The 21,990-nt window shown below is 40.8% G+C and overlaps 1 protein-coding gene across 6 annotated transcripts in view; it reads left to right on the top strand.

Moving 5' to 3' along the window:
* LOC311233655 (transcription elongation regulator 1-like) overlaps positions 1-21,990 on the top strand; it is a gene marked incomplete at its 5' end in the record, with an annotated part of 52,567 nt that overhangs the window by 9,008 nt on the left and 21,569 nt on the right. For 5 of the 6 annotated variants that reach the window (XM_084320624.1, XM_084320625.1, XM_084320623.1 and 2 more), the window contains 9 exons: positions 4,381-4,440; positions 8,937-9,134; positions 10,908-11,020; positions 11,101-11,189; positions 11,778-11,962; positions 12,277-12,379; positions 13,135-13,270; positions 20,249-20,338; positions 21,002-21,120. In XM_084320624.1, the coding sequence (XP_084176750.1) occupies positions 4,381-4,440; positions 8,937-9,134; positions 10,908-11,020; positions 11,101-11,189; positions 11,778-11,962; positions 12,277-12,379; positions 13,135-13,270; positions 20,249-20,338; positions 21,002-21,120 (1,093 nt within the window). The remainder of the gene's footprint in view (positions 1-4,380; positions 4,441-8,936; positions 9,135-10,907; positions 11,021-11,100; positions 11,190-11,777; positions 11,963-12,276; positions 12,380-13,134; positions 13,271-20,248; positions 20,339-21,001; positions 21,121-21,990) is intronic. The other variant, XM_084320621.1, reaches the window with a different exon arrangement.

The raw sequence follows: 21,990 nt of genomic DNA on the forward strand, positions 1-21,990 counted from the left end.
TGTGAGAGGAGTCCGTGTGTGTATGTGTGTGTGTCTTACTCTGATCGCTGTGTGAGTGAGAGGAGTGTGTGTACTGTGTAATTTGTGTGTGTGTCTTACTCTGATCGCTGTGTGAGTGAGAGGTGTGTACTGTGTAATTTGTGTATGTGTGTGTGTCTTACTCTGATCGCTGTGTGAGTGAGAGGAGTGTGAATGTGTGTGTGTCTTACTCTGATCGCTGTGTGTGAGTGAGGAGTGTGTGTGTGTCTTACTCTGATCGCTGTGTGTGAGTGAGAGGAGTGTGTATGTGTGTGTCTTACTCTGATCGCTGTGTGTGAGTGAGAGGAGTGCGTGTGTAATGTATTGTGTGTCTAGTCTGATCATCATCTCCTGCAGGGGAACAATGTTTTCAATGTCCAAAATTTGCTATGGGATCATCATGTTATGATGTTGTCTGGAACCCTGAGAAGCCACTCTCACAAAGATAGGTAGTGCACACAAAAAAAATTAAATAATTTTTTTTTTTTTTTTTTTTAAGTCGTCGATTATGTCGACTAATCGTTGCAGCCCTACTCGCGACCTACCTGCACAACGCCGCCCACACACACACAAGCTACTGCATCAAAGTTACTACTTATGATTAACAAGGCATTCGTTTTGTGGCATTAACATTATATAGTTAGTGTTACACGTTCATAACATCAGCATATTATTTACCCGAACGTAGCAAGCGTTCATACTAGCTCAGTTCCTTCCGTTGCTCACAGAGCCCTGAGTTTTACCCATTCTGCAATCTGTTAATAACGTTTTCAATCAGACACATGTATAGAAAGGCTTTGTTTTATTATAACATTAGTTGCAGTAAAATCATTATGCCTCATTTAAGTCATCCTGCGGAGCTAAAAGCTAAACGTCAGCCGCGCCGTGTTGTTCTAGAAATCCTCTCGTCAACTCAAAATCAATGGCGGACGAAAGCCGAAGTAAAAAATGTATACGGCTTGCCGATTGGTGGTAACAGCAGAGGCGGGTGCATGCGGTGTGTGACGTAATTGGCAGAATCGACTTGTCAATCAAAATGTCATTGGTTGAGACAATAGTATCTCGCTGCAGCCCAGCAGGTAGACCATGCTGGGAGAACTAGTATCTAGCTGCAGCCCTGCAGAACATACTGGGAGAGAGATAGTGCTATTTCTTGATGTTTCCTTTTTTTAAGTAGTAAGTAAAGAGGCCTATGTTCATATCGGTGAGCACAATTTGTAAGACAAATATACAGTAGTTTAAAAAAAAATAAAAAAAATTACAATTTTTTTTTATTAATATTTAAAAAATATTTAAAACAAATATTTTGCCACAAATATCGGTATCGGTATCGGCCGATTGTGTTAGTTGAACAATCGGTATCGGTGGCAAATTTTCATATCGGTGCATCCCTAATCAAGATATTGTCAACTCTGTTACTGTTCAGTTTATGGCGTTTCTATTTGGAAGGCGTGCTCTAATCTACATGAGGGCCAAATTCACAGGAAGGGGGCATGGGGTAAACCGCACGGGGGAATCTGGTCACACTATTTGGGGCATACTTTGGGATGAGTTTTTTTCTTAAGCCGGTGCCGACATCAGAATTTCCGTTCAACCCGTATATATACACGTACGATGCCAATGTTGTAGAAATTGCAGTATGAGTGCAAGTACAAAACATGCTAGTGTTTACAAAACTCCCCGTTATGAATGGAGGACCCAGCCGGGGGAATTAAAGGACAAATTAACTGACATCTATTTGTCCTTTAAGGCGAGACACTGCAGGACGGTGAATAGTCAAATATACTTTTTTTGTTGATTTTGAGATTTTGTTATATTTTGCTTCCTAAACATGTCTTCTATGAAACTAGTGACAATAAAACGTCAATAACACACATTTAGTTGTTTATTTTACATAATTTTGCCTTATTGCATCCATAATTGTGCACATATTTAATGGTGAAGTGCCTCATTTGCATATATAAACATAAATTTCAGAACTTGCAATATATTTTTTCTTAGTTTATATGTACATAACAAATTGGGAAAGTTTCATAGTGATATCTATTCAAATATTTTTTGCCTATTAGGGGGGGTACTACACTGTACTACACTGTTTGTAGCCTGTGTGTAGTTCTGTTCAGTTCAATAACATCATTATTATTATTATTCAGTTATCGGGCATGTGTTTAGGTTGTCTATTACTAATGGTTTGATTAGGTATTGTGTTTGTAAATATCTGTTTAAAAAAAAAAGTATGGCATTTTACAATACAGAACTTTGAATGCGTTTTCCCAAAAATGAGTTTTAAGAGTTTTTCCTCATACTCTGAGCCAGAAATCTCCACTTCCGTAGCACTCACATACACCAAACCTTCCAGTTCTATTCATATCTATGTTCTGAAGGTATTTACAGAAGGGTTTGTTGATATCGCATTCATACCCTGATTTATATCACATTTTATTCCTAAAAACATGGCGAAATATGGAATTTTACCATAAAAATTGACTGAATGGAGTATTTTCTGATTTATAGAGTGATAAAAAGAGATATCCAAAACCCCCTCTGTAATAACCTTTGGCTCTAATATGTCAACAAAATGAAACTATAATTTTGAAAATTGCTTTATCCAATGTTCAGATTTCTGTCCTGGAATTATATGCAAATTAGTGCATATTTAAGTAGATCATGCCTCGTTTGCATATTTAAACATACAATTTCAGAACTTGTAATACAAAAAAGTCTTGTCTTAATATAAGTAATCAACTGGGGAAGTTTCATTGTGATATCTATTAGTTAATTTGTTTACCCTATTCACCTGCAGTGTCTCCCCTTAAGGCATAAAAAAAAATATTGCTTGTTTCCGGTTGGTTGTCAGTTTGGCCATGGGTAGGTAGGGATTTTTTTTTCTTTTTTTTATAAAATATTCTTTCCCACGGCAACTGGATAGGGAATTTTTTTTATTTAATTAAAATGTTCACAACAACATGGATGAATGTACTCTGCCAGCATGTTTAATATCCATAATACTAAAGGTTTGACTAAGATTTCTATGAAACTTTATTCAATTTTTTTTTTAAATAAAAACTCAAAATATATTGGGTCGCACCTAAATCGGCAGGGTCGGTCGGCAACCGGAAACAAACCATTATTTTTTTTAGGCCTAACCCTTTCACTGCCACACGACAGAAAGTTAACCCTTTACTATCACACAACTGACGGTCGCCGGCTCCAAAACAATCATATGAAACGATTATACAATAATAAAGTAAGGGATAATCAACAGGGAGGTGTGAAGTGCCTGAAATCCGTTTAACGCTCATCTACAATTAGGAGGAGGAGGAGGGGGAAGAAAGAGAAGAGAGAGAGAGTAACTACTACAGTAACAAGCCTCGTAAAACAAATAAGAGTAACTCCTAAAGACAACTGTCTAAACTCCAGACTCAGAGCAAGTCTACTGAGGAAGCATTTCAATATGCTCAGGGGTGAGACGTGAGCGCAGCCTGGTGACCGCCAGTGAAGACACCTGCTCTGAACAGCTGCTCAACATGATCACAGAGCATATGGCTACATGAGCTGCTTCTCAGTCTCCTAAAGATAGTCAAATTGCACCCCCTGGTGGACAAGATGTCTCAATGCTGCCACGTAGTAAAATCTTACCTTGCATTGATGCAATTCAAGATGACACTACACGTTGTTCATAATTAATAATCTTTACCTCTGTTAGATTGATCAAATTCCACGTAATTGACTATTCTTAACAATCCAATTATCGATTAATCACACCCATCCCTAACACACACTTCATTTTCATCCCTCTCACCCCTGCATCCGTCCCTTCTATTTATCTCTTTCTCATCTTTGTTCATGTTATTTTGAATTGCATTACTATGTGACCAGGTGTGTGTGTTTGTGTGTGTGACAGTTGCTGGTTGCCAAGAGGGGGGTAACACAACGGTCTAGTAACTTTCAGACTTCATATTGGGTGGCCTTTTTCTGGAACTAAAATAAAAGCTATTCCCATGTTTCACAATGAACACAAACGCCTATTCGCCTACAATGGCAACAGAGTTGAATTCAGTATAAATGTAAAGGACACTGTCTAATTCCTGTAACACATAGCAAACTACTATATATATCTACCAACACAAATTAACTGATTTGTTAATTGTAGCAAGTGGAGAATAATTGAGCAGAGCACATCCCTAGCCTACGTGTGTGTGTGTCTAATCCATGGAAACAATGTGTCTCCTTTTTATGTCCTCTCACATACTTAATGTCCCAAGTACACACACAACCCCTGAATACACACACACCCTGGCACCTGATGTCCATATTCCTGCTGTGTCCAACCAGATGTATGCTTGTCCGTTGTTCTTACAGGTGTAGCAATGATGCAGATAGTAGGCGCTCCCTATGTAAAGGCAGGCCCCAGCGCTAACGGTAAACACCCACCCGCTCACCGCTCAATCAGATGGTATGGCAGTGAATTGTCTTCATGATATGTTGTATATGGCTAACATACAAAATGGTGGCATGGTACTGAATGTGTGAAAATGATTTTGTTTTGGTGTATATTGGTGGAATACCACTCCAGTCCAACCAACACAACAGTTAGGCTATGCTGCTCGTATTGTTGTTTCACCATATTTATTATAGCCATTCTTGCTTATAGGTCTGACTTAATATGTTTAGCTCTTCTCATGTAGGTGAATTAGAATCACGGATGACTAGAACAGATGGACACAACATAATGACGAGGTATTGCCTTCAGGTGCTCCTCGTTTCAATCGAGGGCAGTGGTTGGGATGCTAGGGGTTAACGTGATTACGAGAGGAGAGAGGCCACTAGTTGATTAATATTGAAACTGTTGGATTGTGTCATTAATTGTCACTATCGGTTACTATCCGTGCCATAAATAAGTTGACATAGTAGAAGCAATCCTTGACTAGTCTTATCTTATCACACTCCATGTGAAGCTAGTTCCTATGGGCTTTTTAGTGGCTCGGCAGTGTTAAGAGTTAGTGCTAGACTCTCCATGTGAAGCTAGTTCCTATGGGCTTTTTTACTGGTTCAGCAGATTCGCTCTAGACTCCATGTGAACCTATGGGCTTTTTTAGTGGTTCAGCAGTGTTGAGAGTTAGTGCTAGACTCCATGAGAAGCTAGTTCCTATGGGCTTTTTTAGTGGTTCAGCAGTGTTGAGAGTTAGTGCTAGACTCCATGAGAACTAGTTCCTATGGGCTTTTTTAGTGGTTCAGCAGTGTTGAGAGTTAGTGCTAGACTCCATGAGAAGCTAGTTCCTATGGGCTTTTTAGTGGGTTGGCAGTGTTAAGAGTTAGCTCTAGGTTACATGTCATATGGTTATGATTATTTAGTATTGTGGGTGGCATGGTTGTGTGTGTCTGCCTGGTTACTGGTGGATGTGGCTGTTGATAAGTGTGATGCATGTTAATGTCACTGGATTAGTTAAATGTGGACTTCTATGTGTACTGTATTTGTTTTACTCTTTGTAAAAAAAAAAAAAAATCAAACTTAATAAACTGGGAATGAATTCGGCCCAGTCCCAATTCATACTTTCCCACAAAGTAATTTGTCAGAAGATGATTCACCTAATTTAAATTTAAATTGTCAATAGACTACTTCAAGTGTGAATCGCACATAGTTGAAGAATAGATCGACCCAATGTAATTTAGATGGACTGGCTCAAATAGTTGTAAATAATTAAGTGGCCAAAAGACAAAATCAAGTTGAGCATTATGTTTACTGGAGGAAGGAGATCGAGTTACAATCAAAAGCATGTGGGGCCCCAGGGTGGCGCACCACGTAACGTGGCCGTCCCGGTTTCGACTCTCGGACACGGCGACCTTTGCCGAATGTCTTCCCTCATATCTCTCTCCCATCCTTCTTCTCTGCCGGACCTGTCCAATAAACAAATAACAAATAAAAATCTACCAAAAACATAATATAATTTTCGTTTTTTCCGCGTTCCACCCTCTGTCCAACACAATGTATTTCCCCATTGCCCATTTCTAAATCGTCTGTTCGTCTAGTTTAAAACAACTAAAGCATGGACATTTGCATGGTGTACCTTTCTGTGCGTATTCATCCACAATCTATAGCTCAACATGAAATTATTCGCAATTAATCGTAAAGGTAGCAAAATAACAACGTTTATGTTTTCGTTCACTGAGAAACTACACTACCATTTGGCGCTGCTGACTGACGTCACCACAGCGTAGACTCCTGGCTTTAGTCGCAGACCTAGTATCGGATTTCCCTTCCATGAGCTTAACAATTCGTACAATGGAAAAATAACTGACCCTGAATCTGTGGCTAGTATCTGTTTCACCCAACACTAGTGCTGGTGATCATAACCATTTATCTCTAAAGCTAACCACTATTTTAAAAAGCCACAACAACAACCACGTTACCATATTTGTATTTATAATTTAAATTGTATAATGTTATTTCGCTGCATATTAAATCACTGTAAATACTAATGTAAATCATTGTTTCGTTGTACATATTGTGTATAGTTTATAACGTTATTGTTTTTTACGTAACGTTAGTAGATGGCTAGCTTGCTAGCCGGCATGATGCATGCTGTGCTTTGCCCCAGAGTGTAACCACAGGTCTGAGAAGAGGACTATTATTTTACTCATTCCCGAAACTCCTCTACATGCCCCGATTTATAATTGTTCACGACAGTAGACATTGCTAACGTCTAGTACGTTTAGCTAGGTAACGTTAGTAGCTAGCTTGATATCAGCTGGCCGTGACGTGGATTAGGCGACAGCACTGAAAGACAGGCATTCTCCTGCCGTAACTCGGGCGCTGCATCCTGGTAAGTGTAGTTATTTTTGAACGACAAATTAAAAACCTTATAACTACCTTTTTATTTCAACAAAAAATGCTTAAACAATAATGTTAGTGGTAGAAGTGAACAAATTTTGTGCAAAAATGGAAGCTTTTCAATTTCCATGCGGCAGAATTGTTACAATAGCCGATAATCCATTTTCCCAATGATTAATCCCTATACGGGTGGAACAACCAGTGACGTCAGACTACACCTCCCTATTGACCTATCTCAATCTCTGCCCTCTTTTCTCGATCCTCCAATCGCAACTGGGAAGCAACAGTTGCCATTGGACGATTCAGAAAAGAGAGCAGAGCTTGAGATAGGTCAATTGAGACAATTATTTTGGCTTTAAGATGTGTGACTCAGGGGCGGCTGGGTGGCGCAGCGGACATTGCGCTCGTCACCAACGAGAGAGACACTGGTATCGAATCCGGCTGTCAGCGTTGCCTCCGGCTTGGCCGGCCGTCATACTGGCTCGATTGGCAGAGTCAGCGGGAGGGAAGCCGGTGGGTGGTAATCTGATCGTTGTAAACAGCGACTCCTACAGGTCAGTCAGGGCGCCTGCACAGCAAGGACAGGAGATGGCGAGGGTAGTGTGAGCCTCCCACACGTTACACCTCGCCAATGAGAGTCCGCGCTGGCAGGTGAAAAGAAGTGACTGGCTGACTCCGCATGTATCGGAGGGGACAGTGCGATAGTATCTATCAACCCTCCCTACGACCGGCTAGTGGGGGGCACATGCGAGCAACGATCAGGACAGAGGAGGGAGAATTGGCACAAGAGGAAATTGGGATGGGAGAAAAACACAGAAAAAGAAGGAGAAAAAGTGGATCGGGAAAAAAAAAAGATGTGTGACTCAGGCTTTGTCCAGTCACTGGGAAAATGGGTTTAGTTCAAGAGTAGAAGTTTTATCCAGTTGCCCCAAAATACGGAGTAAAATGTTTAACAAAAGTAACATATCAAACTGCCCAAAAATAAGGAATACATCCCCCCCCCCCCCCCCAAATGTACCACTTATATTCTAAAGTATGAATTCACCTTTTGCTTCAGCGGTAAGATATAACTTTGTTTGAATCTGAAGATGCCTCCTTCCCTTCTGTTGAGGCCGCGTTGAGGTTAGTTCACTGAAACGGCTTGGAAGTGGATTATCTTCAAAACTGACTTGTGGCTCAGGAGGTAGAGCAGTCGCCTGGCAATCCGGAGGTTCCCGGTTCGATTCCCGGGCAGCATGTCGATGTGTCCTTGAGCAAGACACTTAACCCCTAATTGCTCCCGATGAGCAGGTTGGCACCTTGCATGGTTGCCTCCGCCGTTGGTGTGTGCATGTGTGAGTGAATGGGTAAAATGTGAGTAACAAATTGTAAAGCGCTTTGGATAAAAGCGCTATATAAAAAAGCAGCCATTTACCAAAGCAGCCATTTACTGACTTGGAGAGTGAATGAACCCTAACCCAGCATTGAGCAATCCCCCCATTTGAAAAGAATGGTCTGGTGAAGGTTGTGTCAAGGAACTCTTAATTATCCCTCTGACCTTACTGCTTTACTTATATTATGGGTTTATTATTAATTTACTTATATTATGGTTTTATTATTCATTTACTTGTATTATGGTTTTATTATTCATTTACTTGTATTATGGCTTTATTGGAATTGAAATAATTAATTGGCTCCACTGTTGACAACTTTACTATACAAATACTACATCGGTAGTCAAAATGATGGATGGAAAATACAATCTTAACGATTAACTTGAGTAATTTGCAGACTCTTTTTAAAACACCATAGTTCTTGTGCTTTGAAATGCTATGGAGTGAATTACCAATCTGCAAATTGACTTGCATTCATTCCAAAGCAAGGAAGTGTCCTTTTGCTTGAAATATTGAATTGTATTATTTACCCCCCCCCCCCCCCCCCCCCCCCCTGCTATTATAGATGGAACACTCTTATCAGTAACTTAAAACACTGATTGATGGAAGTCATCTCTCGGAGAGTATTCCATAGTGAACCACAGTCATTGTCTCGGGAATCTCTCTCAACCAATCCCATTTGTACCTCTCTCTCGCTCTCTGACCATTGGCAGGTATGCTTCCTGGTATGGTCCCGCCCCTGGTTCCCATGATGCACCCCCAGCTGGCCCTGACGGCAGCCCCCGCCCTGGCCGCAGCGCTTCACCTCCCCGAGTGGACCGAGTACAAGACTGCAGACGGGAAGACCTACTACTACAATAACCGAACACTGGAGTCCACCTGGGAGAAGCCGCAGGTCCTGGTGGAGAAGGGTAGGCACCGCGGAGACGTGTAGTGAGGACACTTCCTAGTAGGGATGCTCGATATTGGCTTTTTTACCGATATACCGATATTGTCCAACTCTTAATTACCGATATCAGCCGATATTAACCGATACCGATATATGCAGGGTTCCCCCCCCCCCCCCCCCCAAAAACGGAATAATTTCAGGTAATTAACATTACATATCTCTTGTCATGTAATTAACACAACATTATGCATACTTTGACAATAAATAAAATAATAATTTATTCTTACTTGCTTGCCTGGGTAAATAAAGGTTAAATAAATGTAAAAAAGAAAAATAGATATTTTTTTTAACCGATAACGATATTTTCCGATATCACATTTTTATGCCAATATCAGCCGATAATATCGGTAGGCCGATAATATCGGACATCCCTACTTCCTAGTGTACCTGGGTATCTTCCTTCAGACTTGCATGAAGGAGGCTTCAATAGCATTCTGATAATGTAGTCGTGACTCGTGGAAATGACTGTTGATGTGGGTGCTGATGGTGCATCCATGCAACTGCCCATGAAACTCACAATGTTGGAATGTTCATCATAAATGCAGCTGGAATCTTCATCCATATATGATGCCTTTGCTGAGATGGGTAACCGGTCAGCTTCCTGAGCATCACCATGGAAACTATAAAAGAAGAAAGGGTCATCATGTCAGAATACCAGCGTTCTATGCTCTGCTTGGTGCCAGACTTTGGTGTCAGTTGAATTCTATTGAAGCCTGTATTAAATAATAAATATACCATATATTTCTGAGGAAATATACATCAACCAATATATAAAAGTAAAACGTTAGCTAGTTAACACATTGCTGATGATTCTGACATCCGAGGTAATAACCTGTTTAAATGGCAGGTCATAAACGAGGAGAGTGGCGATACCATTTAACTCAATGTTGGCCGAACTGAAAGGTCCCACACTTGGCACCAATGTGCTACACAGTGATGTAATGACACTTCCTTCTTTTATTGTTTCCCTGAGCATCACCATCGTTATATCAACCGCTCTATGGCAGCCATAGTTGTACTCTACCCACCAAATTACCTCGAAGGCGTGTGGATTCGGAAGGAGAACAGCCGTTCTGTTCATTCACATTCTATGGTGCACACACACACACACACACACACACACACACACACCACACACACCACACACACACAGGGATTTTGCCCCTGCACCTCGAGACCGGACGTTACCGGGGGGGTCACAGAACTGGAGCAGATCTGTATTTACTGTGGTATCGATATTGAGAATGAGTTTCATTTGATGTTTTATTGTCCACTATACTATGAGTTGCGTAAAAAGTAATTTGACAGGTATAAAAACCTTGAGTTAATGTGGTTTAGTGATGCAGATAGATTCAAATGGATTTTTGATCACAGGGTTTTTGCACTTGCTGAATATTTTGAGAACTTGGGATAAACGCATGGAAATAACATATGTGATGTATTTTGGCCTCTGATGGTGTGCATGGTGTAGCTTAGAAACCATGGGAAGTAATTGTTATGTTCAATTGTTGTTTTTGGTGTCTTATAATCCCGTAAGGGATGGGTCGTTGGACATGACACGAAAATAAAATGTCATTCATTCATTCACAGACTTTCATAAAGACAGAGAGAGGGTGGTACGGCACGCTTTACACATTGACATGTCCATGTGCACAGAAAATGCATGGAAGAATAGACAGGCCGGCTCCCAGCTGGATCACTGACATGTTGTCTCTCTGTGCGTCTCCTCTGGCAGAGAAAGAGGCAGAGAAGGCCAAGGAGCGTCTGGCTCTGGCGCAGGAGGAAGCCGAGGCCATGGAGATGGAGGAGGAGGAGGAGAACAAAAAAGAAACTGTCATCGAGAAGGAGGTATGGAGGAACCGATAGGAGGGTGGGCGGTATTTTAGAGTTTTCTCTTGCTCCTTCTCACTCTCTCCATCTTTCTGCAGGAGCCTAAAGAAGAGGAAATGACAGAGGAGGAGAAAGCAGCTCAGAAAGCCAAGCCGGTGGCCACCAACCCTATCCCTGGAACCCCATGGTACACACACGCATACAATCAATCAATTTGAGAGTCATTTATCTTGGAAGTTTGAGAAATGTGACTCATTCAGTCCATAAGATTCAAGAGTTTTATTTGTCACATACATATATACGAGACATGCAGTGAAATGTAGGTGGCCATGCACGCCTTGATTGTGCAAAATACAAATAATAAAATTCAATAATACAATTCTGAATATTACAGTGTACGCCACACAGTGTAAGCCTGAACACCAAGGTGTTTATTTCCAGTATATGGCATTAATAAAAAAAGAAAATAAATCATTATTAATACCAATGACTAATTTCGCAGATCAATGCAGCTGGATTTCCACATTTATGCGTTGGATGCACCATGATCATGATACTTTTGACATCCTAACACGCATATACACTCCTCTACTGTAAGAGGTTTCCCTTCCCATCACTCCATACATGACCTGTTTATGAATATCTCTTGACGTTTCACTGAGAAATGAAGGAGGAGACACGGAGACACCTCTATAAACCTTTGGAATGGAACCTGTGTGTGTGATGCGCCGCCCTGTACAGTTGTTTGTTGTTCATACGGATGGATCTGGTTCAGGTGCGTCGTGTGGACAGGGGACGACCGCGTGTTCTTCTACAACCCCACCACGCGTCTGTCCATGTGGGACCGCCCCGAGGAGCTGGTCGGAAGAGCAGACGTCGACAAGAACATCCAAGAGCCGCCACACAAGAGAGGCCTGGAGGACAGCAAGAAAATAGGTAGACTAGACACACGATATGAAGGTATACCATCATGGATCCATGCAAAGGTATGGATCTTTACTATACCGTCATCCACAATATATATAGTACATATTGTAAAAAAAATATATATATATATGTATATGCGAACTGTATATTTTTAAGTTCATAAAAAAATAAAGATTCCTTGCAGCAGTGTTAATAAGTAAAAGAAAATGGACCATTTTGAATGAAATGGGACCATGACAATTGTATTACAAGATAAAGATGTAAAAAAATATCACAATGTAATTTGCACTGGAAAACCCAGCCGTAGGTATACTTACGCTACAGTGTGTGTGTGTCTGGATGTCCAGCCAACAATAAGGAGGAGCAGGCGGAGGCGGCAGCAGCAGCGGCAGCAGCACTAGCTGCTGATGACAGTCAGGAGGACGAGCCAATCAAAGCCAAGAAAAGAAAGTGAGTCACGTGTCCCTCACTCTAATATGAATGGACACCAATAACTAGCACTGACTGATCGCCGCCGCCCACTTTCCTCAGCAATGTTCAGATGTTTCAAAGTCTCATATCTGGCCGCCGACTATCTTGTTGAGCCAGTAATCGGACAGAAATCAGATTGGTATGAAAGTTGGTATATCAACATATCAAGCTGCTCCACAACTTTCCCTCTTTTTGTGCCATTTCACATGTTTGAAAAACATTTTCTCTTTCCCCTAAGGAATTATTCCATTTTCTCCTACTGTCACCAAATTCCTTAGAGATGAAAGGTACGCCTACGTAAATACATACATTATTATGGAATTATTATTTTGACCACTATTCATAAGTTTAACTGAACTTGTTAAAGGCATGGCTTAGCAGGAAAATGGCTGTACCTCCAAGCTAGTGAACTTAAAGCAGATGTTGACAAACATTATCTCCCAACACATTTTCAAATTGCCCGATTGGGTATTTTTTTTTAATATTCACACGATAATGGCCATAACTCCACAACCATTAGTCCAGTCATCACTTGGTAGCCATGTTCATCAACGTTGAGACAAGTTGTGTGCAGAATCTTATGGCTTTAAATTTGTCAAAAGGCTACATGGTGACACTTCCATTAGTAGATGCATCATGGCTGTTACAATGCTGTGGTTAAAGCAAATTCAAGGTCAGAGGTGGGATGGATAGCCGACGGTTGCCCTCTGACCCCTGTGACTCTGTCCATACAGGAAGGAGGAGGTGAAGGAGGTGGACTCGGAAAAGGATGCAGCAATGGAAGCAGAGCTTAGAGCTGCCAGAGAGAGAGCTATAGTGCCCCTAGAGGCCCGCATGACCCAGTTCAAAGATATGCTGCTGGAAAGAGGGGTAATGTCAAAACACAATATAATGTTCTTATATTATTGTTATTATTATTATTATTGCTCACACTTTCGTTATACTGCAGCGGTACTGTGAAGTATGCCAATAATATATTCTTAGCAATTCCCTGCTTCATGATGTGTGTGTTGGTATGGTTGCGTTGTCAACGGCAACATGGTGAACATTCTGTGGTTTTTGCACCTTTTCAATGTGTGCTGGAAAGATGTGAAAACCACAGAACTAACATTTTTCTAAAACAAAACCCTCTTTTAACCTCTTCCACCCGTGCGGTCCATCGGCGGACCGCAAATGTCATCACGTCATAAATCAATCTCTCCAGACTGTTTGACAAAAGTATCAGTATAAAGTATAAACATCATAACCATGTCACAACATCACTTATAATGTATATTATCATCAATATGTTAGTTTACCAATAGGTTAAAGTGTTATTAGATAGATTTGTTTTGGTGTTTACTTCGCGAAAGTCGACTATTTTGGAAAATTTGAATGTCTGCAATTGTCGTTTTTTGTAGGAATTTTTCTGAACGACACTTCCCAAAAGCCTCTATGGGGTTTCAAGCAAATTACTTCTGTATGAATTTTTTTAATATCTCTTATTATTCGGGATAATAAACCACACAACAATATTATTGACATATATTGAAGCGCAGTTAGTTTCTCTTCCCTATTTTTAGCATGTAGCAACAATTAGATTTTTTTCTATCTACTTTTTCTCCCATTTTCAATTTTTCTCCCATCCCAATTTCGTATCGTCCAATTCTACCCTCCCCTGTCTCGAACGCTGTTAGGCCATGCCTCCCACAAGCCGGCTGCAATGTGAACTAAGCCTTACATCACGTGTCCCCTCCGGTACTCGAGGAAGCAGCAGTCGCATCTTTTCACCTGCACAGCGCGATCTCTCAGCGTCGGGGGTCTGCGTTTGGCGTCCTGATTCTGCTGCGCAGGCGCACCAACCGACCTGTAGGAGTCGCTGTCCACAACGTCCGATCCCCACCCATCAGCTTCCCACCCCCTAATACTGCCAATTGTATTAGTATGAACGGCCAGCCAAGCTGATAGTAATGCGGCTCGAACCCAGCGTCTCCTGCATTGGTGGTGAGCGCCTTGCCCACTGCACCACCTAGCCGCCTCAACAATTAGATTTGAAATTAGTTTAAAAATGGTGGCACCCTGATAAAAATTAAAAAGCTACTGTACATACAGTAGATTTCATTATCTGTTCTTATGCATGCCTGGTGATACTAAATCCAAATTGAACTCTCATTTGAAATATAAGATTTGGCACAATCCATAAATGTGTGAATTGGCTATAATAAGGTCATTTATAAGCCTGCTATTCTATATTCTATAATAATGTTTCAAATTGCATTGGTCCGGATGGGAGAATTCAGTACTGTATCTACAAAACCTTCTGTTTAATCATCTTCCCTTTATTCATTTCCTTAGAAGATTTTTTTGTACACATGATCTCAAGAAGGTACTGAACGAGATGTGGCAGTCTTTCATGTCTGGTCATTATTAGCATGGTGTTATTCACTGTCAAAGATGCAAAGAGAAATCATAATTCATATTCTCCTTTGTTTCATCACAATTTAAGCAAGCCTAGTAATAGACAATGTTTCTGACACTGGGAATACATTCACTGAGGTCCATAGATACAAAGAATATGCAAATGGGCCTTGTAGAAGTGGAGCAATATTCCATTTACTTAGGCATGTATTTTAGGCACATTTTCAGAAAATAGGGCTCCGGGCTTAACACATTTGTGGCCAACCACGTATATATACGTGTTTCGGATCCAACGTTTGAGGGCCAACCACGTATATATACGTGGTAAGGTTGTTTTGGCTTTTATTCCATTGTAATATCCTACTCAATGTCACCGAGCGGCACTGCAGATTTACCCTACTCTTGGGATTGTGCATTACCGGCCAGATCCTCGTAGGGGCGCTGTCTCGATAATGCAGTGTTTCCTGTTACAGACCGGTGTTTTTTTTATTTTCATCGTGGGTGGACTTTTTTGTTAGTCTGAAGCTATGCCTTTAGCATGTAGCCTGGAATACTTTTTGGGACGCTGAATTCAGTATGCAGTAAAGGAATATAGCATCAGCCAATGGACATATTGATCTACCAGATGGCGATCGATAACTGGGAAATCCTGTTTGGGATCCAACCGACCCACGGTAAGAGCTTTTTCACGTAAATTACAGCCCGATCGGGCCTTGCTTTGATAGCCGATCAGCGTATGAGGCCAATGCCGGTATTGGTAATCAATAATCAGAAACGACGTCCCCCGCCCCCCCCTTTCATGCATTCATGGTGGACCATGATACCGATAATATGCATTTTGAGTTTTAGCTTGTGTATAGCCGAAACGCCATTCGATTTAACGTTATTAGCTTAGCGTCCTATATCTCGCCTTCCAGGAAATACCCCAGAACATTGCGGTATATAGTTCATATTCACGATGCTATAAAATGGGAACGTATTGATGAACAATTTATTTATTTAAGGCATATTGAAGGGACGGTTTATAGTGTCAATTGACAATGACAATGGACAGATAGCAATAATATAAAGTATAGATTTAGCTCTACAAACAGCCTCACGCACAATGAAAGGTTGTTATTAGGGATGTCCCGATCACGTTTTTTTACTCCCAATCTGATCCCGATCATGGGATTTTGAGTATCTACCGATACCGATTTTTCCCGATCTGATAAAAAATAAATAAAATAAAAACTTTTTATTTTTTTATTTTTTTTATCCCAATTTCTCACATTACATTCACCCTGAATGTTGACATTATCCAGGTGAAAAGTTAACTTCATTCAAGCGAGGCATTGCAATCCTTGACATAAATCATTTGATGTATACCGTAATTCCTCTAATAGTGACCCGGGCTTGTATTTGCTTAAACTGTAGCGGGTACCAGGCTTTTACAGAACATGAGGTGAGGAGAACCTTTAAGGAAGTGAATATCAGGAAGGCAGCAGGACCGGATGGTATCCCCGGCCGCATCCTAAAAGTGTGTGCCGACCAACTGGCCCCGGTATTCCAACAATGTATTGGTTGATCGGCAAAAACGGAGCCCGGAGCCCGTTATCGGGCCCTCCGATGTTTAATGGCCCACTTGCATGTTGTATTTTTGTTCAATAAACAATGTGGACTAGGCCAACGGTGACTTTCATGAAGAGGGGAATTTTTTTTTCGAAATTGACCCAGTTTTAGCGTTTTTATCAAACATTTTGTCCGCCCAATGATGACGTCACACAAGGTATCAGGGCAGCGAGGGGCGCTGAGAATCACAGGCAGGTAGTGGTGGAAAAGAGCCTTCTTGTTACTACTATACCTACAGCTTTCTTCAAACGGGTATTTAATAGTGTTTCAAGCCCTGTGCTAGATATCATAAACACTTCCCTTAGGACTGGTATTTTCCCGGATGCCTTTAAAACAGCAGTTGTAAAGCCATTACTAAAAAAACCTAACTTGGATAGTAATGAAATGGCAAATTATCGTCCAATATCCAACCTGCCATTCATTAGTAAAGTACTTGAAAAGATAGTTTCAGTTCAAATAAATTCCTTTCTTGAAGAAAACAACATCTTAGAAGAATTTCAGTCAGGATTCAGAAAATATCATAGCACTGAAACTGCCCTCACCAAAATAATCAGTGACCTCAGACTAAACTCTGACGAGAATAAGATCTCCATCCTTATCCTGTTAGATCTCAGTGCAGCATTTGATACAATCGATCACGATATTCTAATCGATCGTCTTGAAAACCATGTCGGTTTCTCAGACCATGTGCTGGGCTGGTTTAAAACATACATCAGAGGGAGGAAATTCTATGTTAAACTAGGAGATCACATGTCTGATATATACGACAACAACTATGGAGTTGCACAAGGGAGTTGCTTAGGTCCTTTACTCTTCTCCCTTTACATGTTACCGCTGGGTGATATCATCAGAGAACATAATGTAGATTTCCATAGCTATGCGGATGATACACAACTGTACATATCTGCTGAACCAAATGATACAGCGATTAGCTCCATTACAGACTGCTTACTGGCAATAAATAAATGGATGAGTAAGAACTTCCTGAAACTAAACGAGAACAAAACTGAAATTCTAATTATCGGCTCCAAAACTAAAAAAGAAACATTAATAAAGAACCTGGGGGGACTAACCCCTTGGATCAAATCTGAGGTCACTAGTCTTGGGGTTATCATAGATTCAGAACTGAACTTCAATTCTCATATTAGCAAAGTGACGAAAACATCGTTCTTCCATCTCAGAAATATAGCAAAAGTACGACCATTTATTAATCAGAACGATGCTGAGAAGCTAATTCATGCATTCATATCTAGCCGGTTAGACTACTGTAATGCACTTTTCACAGGTCTCCCTAAGAAAACCACAGAGAGGCTTCAGCTAATCCAAAACTCTGCAGCCCGACTGCTAACTAGAACCAAAAGGAGAGAGCACATTAGTCCAGTCTTAGCTGCTTTACACTGGCTTCCTGTAACATTTAGAATTGACTTTAAGGTCCTTCTCCTTACATACAAAGCTCTAAATGGACAGGGACCTAGCTACATCGCCAACACTCTAATAAATTACACACCAGCAAGAACACTGCGATCATCAGCTGCTGGACTACTAGAGGCTCCCAGAAGCAGTCAAAAGAGGATCGGTAATGCAGCCTTTATCAACTATGCCCCAAAACTATGGAACAAACTACCCCAAAACATCAGGGAAGCCAACTCGCTAGACATCTTTAAAAGACAGCTTAAAACCTATCTCTTTGCTCAGGCATTTCACTGATAGATATCTGCTACCACCTAGTGGCAAGAGGAAACATCAGGGATATCCTGACACAACTTTTATTTATTCTTACCCTGCCTACTCTTTTACACTGCCTATCAAATTCATGTGTCGGTTATTGCACTTTTTACTTCTTACTGATGACTATTTTTAAACTGAATCATTTTAAACTATTCTTATTATTTGCTAGATCCAAATGTGAAACACTGATTATGACTATTTTTAAACTGAATCATTTTATTCTTATTATTTGCTAGATCCAAATGTGAAACACTGTGATTATTTGTTCATGAATTACAGGAGTATTACTGAATAGAGAGCCTATTAGGATGCTAGATCCTAATGTGAAACACTGTGATTTGCCATATCTTGCTATGCTCGCTCATGCCTGTATTTTTTATGTCCGTTCTATTTTATAATTTTTTGACTATTTTTAAACAATCATTTTAAACTATGTTTACTATTTGTGTTACTGAAAACTGTAAGCGGAGAGCCTATTGGGATGCTAGATCCTAATGTGAAACACTGTGATTCTACCTGTCTATCTTTTTATGCTCGCTTATGCCTGTATTTTTTGCTGTTGTGAAGCACTTTGAACTGCAACCTCTGTATGAAAAGTGCTATACAAATAAAGTTATTATTATTATTATTATTACTAGCCAAGGATCTACCGTAGTATCTGTTTCACTTAACACTATTGCTCCGTGATCTAGGGCTGACCTTAGCATTTTTTTTTTGGAATTCGAAGCTTCGGGGCTTTATTAAAAAAAATAAACAAAAATATATGTTGTGGGACTTGTACAGCACTTTGTTCAACTTTGTCAGTGCTGTAAAGTTAAACCTTTTTAAATCTTAGACAAACGAAACACTTTGCTTTCATGAAATATTGTAAGCCGTCATTTGAGGCTTTATAAAAGCAGCACAATGAACACAAATCTGTCAGTGCCGAATCCGACCTCATCTTAAATAACAAACAGCATTGCTTGTTGTAATTAACAAAGAGAGGCAGAGTTGATTTTGAAAAAAATAAATAAATAAAAAAATTTTTCATATTCGAATCCCATGCCCATCGAACGAAGCTTCGAAGTATTTAAGACAGCCCTACCGTGATCATAGCCATTTATCTCTAAAGCTAACCACTATTTGTAAAAGCCACAACCACGTTACCATATTTGTAAATACTAATGTAAATCATTGTGTCGTTGTACATATTGTGTATATAACGTTAGTAGCTAGCTTGCTAGCCGGCATTCTCGAAACTCCTAACTCCCTGTATACCTTTGTCCTCACAAACAAAGTATTCTGCCAGGGAACTTATGGACACGATAGTAGTAGTAGTAGTTATAAGGTGTTTGAGCTTGTAACGGTAACGTTAGTTAGCGTTTAGCTTGCTAGCCGGCATGATGCGTGCAGTGCTTTGCCCCACAGGTCTGAGAAGAGGACCTGCACATTTTACTCATTCCCGAAACTCTTCTACATGCCCCGATTTAAAATGGTTCACGACAGTAGACATAATGTTAACGTTGGCTAGCTAGCATGGTACTATGACCCGTGACGGGGATAAGGCATAAGGCGACAGCCAATAGCGCTGCTGTACTGAACAACAGGCTGCCTAGTGGTAAATGTAGTTTTTTTTTTACGACATTAAAAACCTTATAACTACCTTTTGTTTCAACCAAAAATGCAGTAGTAGAGGTCCATCAAAGTCTCCGACGATTAAACCCATTTTCGTCTTGTAATGTGTCCATTTGGATCAAGGAAATGGCTTTCTGCACTCGTCAAACTCCATTGTAGTGGATGAGAAGTAGGGAAAAGTTACCTGCAGTGACGTCACGGCACTGATGACGTCTGATACGCTTTTTGATTGGCTCCATACATGTTATTCGTGCGTGGACATTTTTAACCCTTTCTGAGTGGAATTTCCGGAGTCAAATGGAAAATAAATAAATAATGAAATTAGATACCAATGATGTAAACTACCCATAATTGAAGAGTAGGGTTTAACCAGCAAGTGGCACTTTAAGAGTTTAAACGGTATTAATGTGTATAAGGCTGATATGTGTTGCATAGAGCAGTACAGTAAGACATGTTTGTCTTGTTTGTCAAAGCCTTGTGTTACCTGTGTGCCTGTAGGTGTCGGCGTTCTCCACCTGGGACAAGGAGCTGCACAAGATCGTTTTCGACCCTCGCTACCTGCTGCTCAACCCTAAGGAGAGGAAACAGGTGCAAATCTTTCTCTTTCTTATAGTGATGCACGATATATATATCGGCCGCCGATATAATATCGGGCGATATGGCAGTTTTTTTACACATCGGTATCGGTCCGATATCAAGATAGGGCCGATATGGGCCAAAGAAATATTTAAAATTTTTATTTTTTTATACATGTTTTGGCCTTAAATAGTTAAAAAATATCAGTAATTTCTGAAAATAAGTTACAAAAGTCAAAAGAAAAAGCGTTTTTGAAAATAGCTCTTTATTTGATTATCATAAAGTGTTTTCTATACAGAGATATCGACATCGGTAAATATCAGTATCGCCCAGAACAGCAATATTAATATCGGTTATTGGTATCGGCCACAATTTTCACATCGGACGGTGCATCACTCTTACCTTGACTTTACTACAACTAGCTAATTTTCAACTGTTGTCTCTGGGCGTGGGAAAAAAACATTTAAAGATGACATCATATGAATCCCTACAGAGATCGTTCTATGAAAACTCCATTTAGTCTCCGTTTGTCTCTACGACAGACTGGCCTGGCCTCTTGATGCATGCCACATCGTTTTTTCATCATATATTATGGGGTGTGCTGCTGTGGTAAAACTCCTATAAACTGTAATAAAAACATCGTCTGAATTGTGTTTGTGCCCACCGCCACCGCAGGTGTTTGACCAGTACGTGAAGACGCGTGCCGAGGAGGAGCGGAAGGAGAAGAAGAACAAACTGATGCAGGCAAAAGACGACTTCAGGAGGATGATGGAGGAGGCCAAGCTCACTGCCAGGTAGAACGCCTACCTTTTACTACTGTTACTAGAGCTACCATTTTACCATTACCAAACAATTGGACCATACATCGCAATTCTGGATTCACTTCCACTTAATATATTTGCTATATGTACACTAGGTAATTGCCTTAACTCAATCTGCGCCAACAACGATTATACTCGTTATTGGGTGCCATGCGTTGAACGCCAACGAGTATACTCGTTATTAGATCGTTTGATCTTTTTCCTTTGATCCCCGCTCTACAGACTCGCCCGGAGCGATCTGAATAACTTTGGCACAGCCACATACGCTGGAACTGCAATGCCGATCGAATATCACCAGATGGCAGTATTGTCTACCATTTGAACTCTGATAGGAAGGCAGCATTATTGTCATTGAATGCATCGAGGCTCGCTCTGTGGGGGAGGAGCTCTTCCAAAGCAATCGCAAGCGGATCCCATCGCCTCAAAACCTAGTGTCCAGTAAACATGTGTAATTACATATGTAGCAGGGTGGATTATCCCTGCTTCGTGGGAACTGTGGTACACGGTCAATAGGTAGCGAGACACAGTAGAACTCTGGCTAGCTGCACCTCCGGCTTTGGGGTCAGGAGCGTCAACTGGAGGCTGGCAGTGGGGTGTGTGAGGCCCAGGATTTACAAACCTGGTCTGGTACTCTGGTCTTCCTCCCTCTCTCTTGGGCAGTCAGCAGTACTCCCCAACACGCCCTCACTCTCCCCGATTGTCCCCTTAGCACCCCCCCCACACCTAGTGACAGAATGGTAAATAAATAACTTGGTTCCCCCCGCAAGCAGTACCCTCCCTCTGTAACACCAGAAACCTTACAATGGGAAAAGGGAAGGTTGACCAGGAAGGGGTTAATAACAG

Source organism: Notolepis coatsorum (genome assembly GCF_963971535.1).
Source record: "Notolepis coatsorum genome assembly, chromosome: 8".
NCBI classification, from domain to species: domain Eukaryota; kingdom Metazoa; phylum Chordata; class Actinopteri; order Aulopiformes; family Paralepididae; genus Notolepis; species Notolepis coatsorum.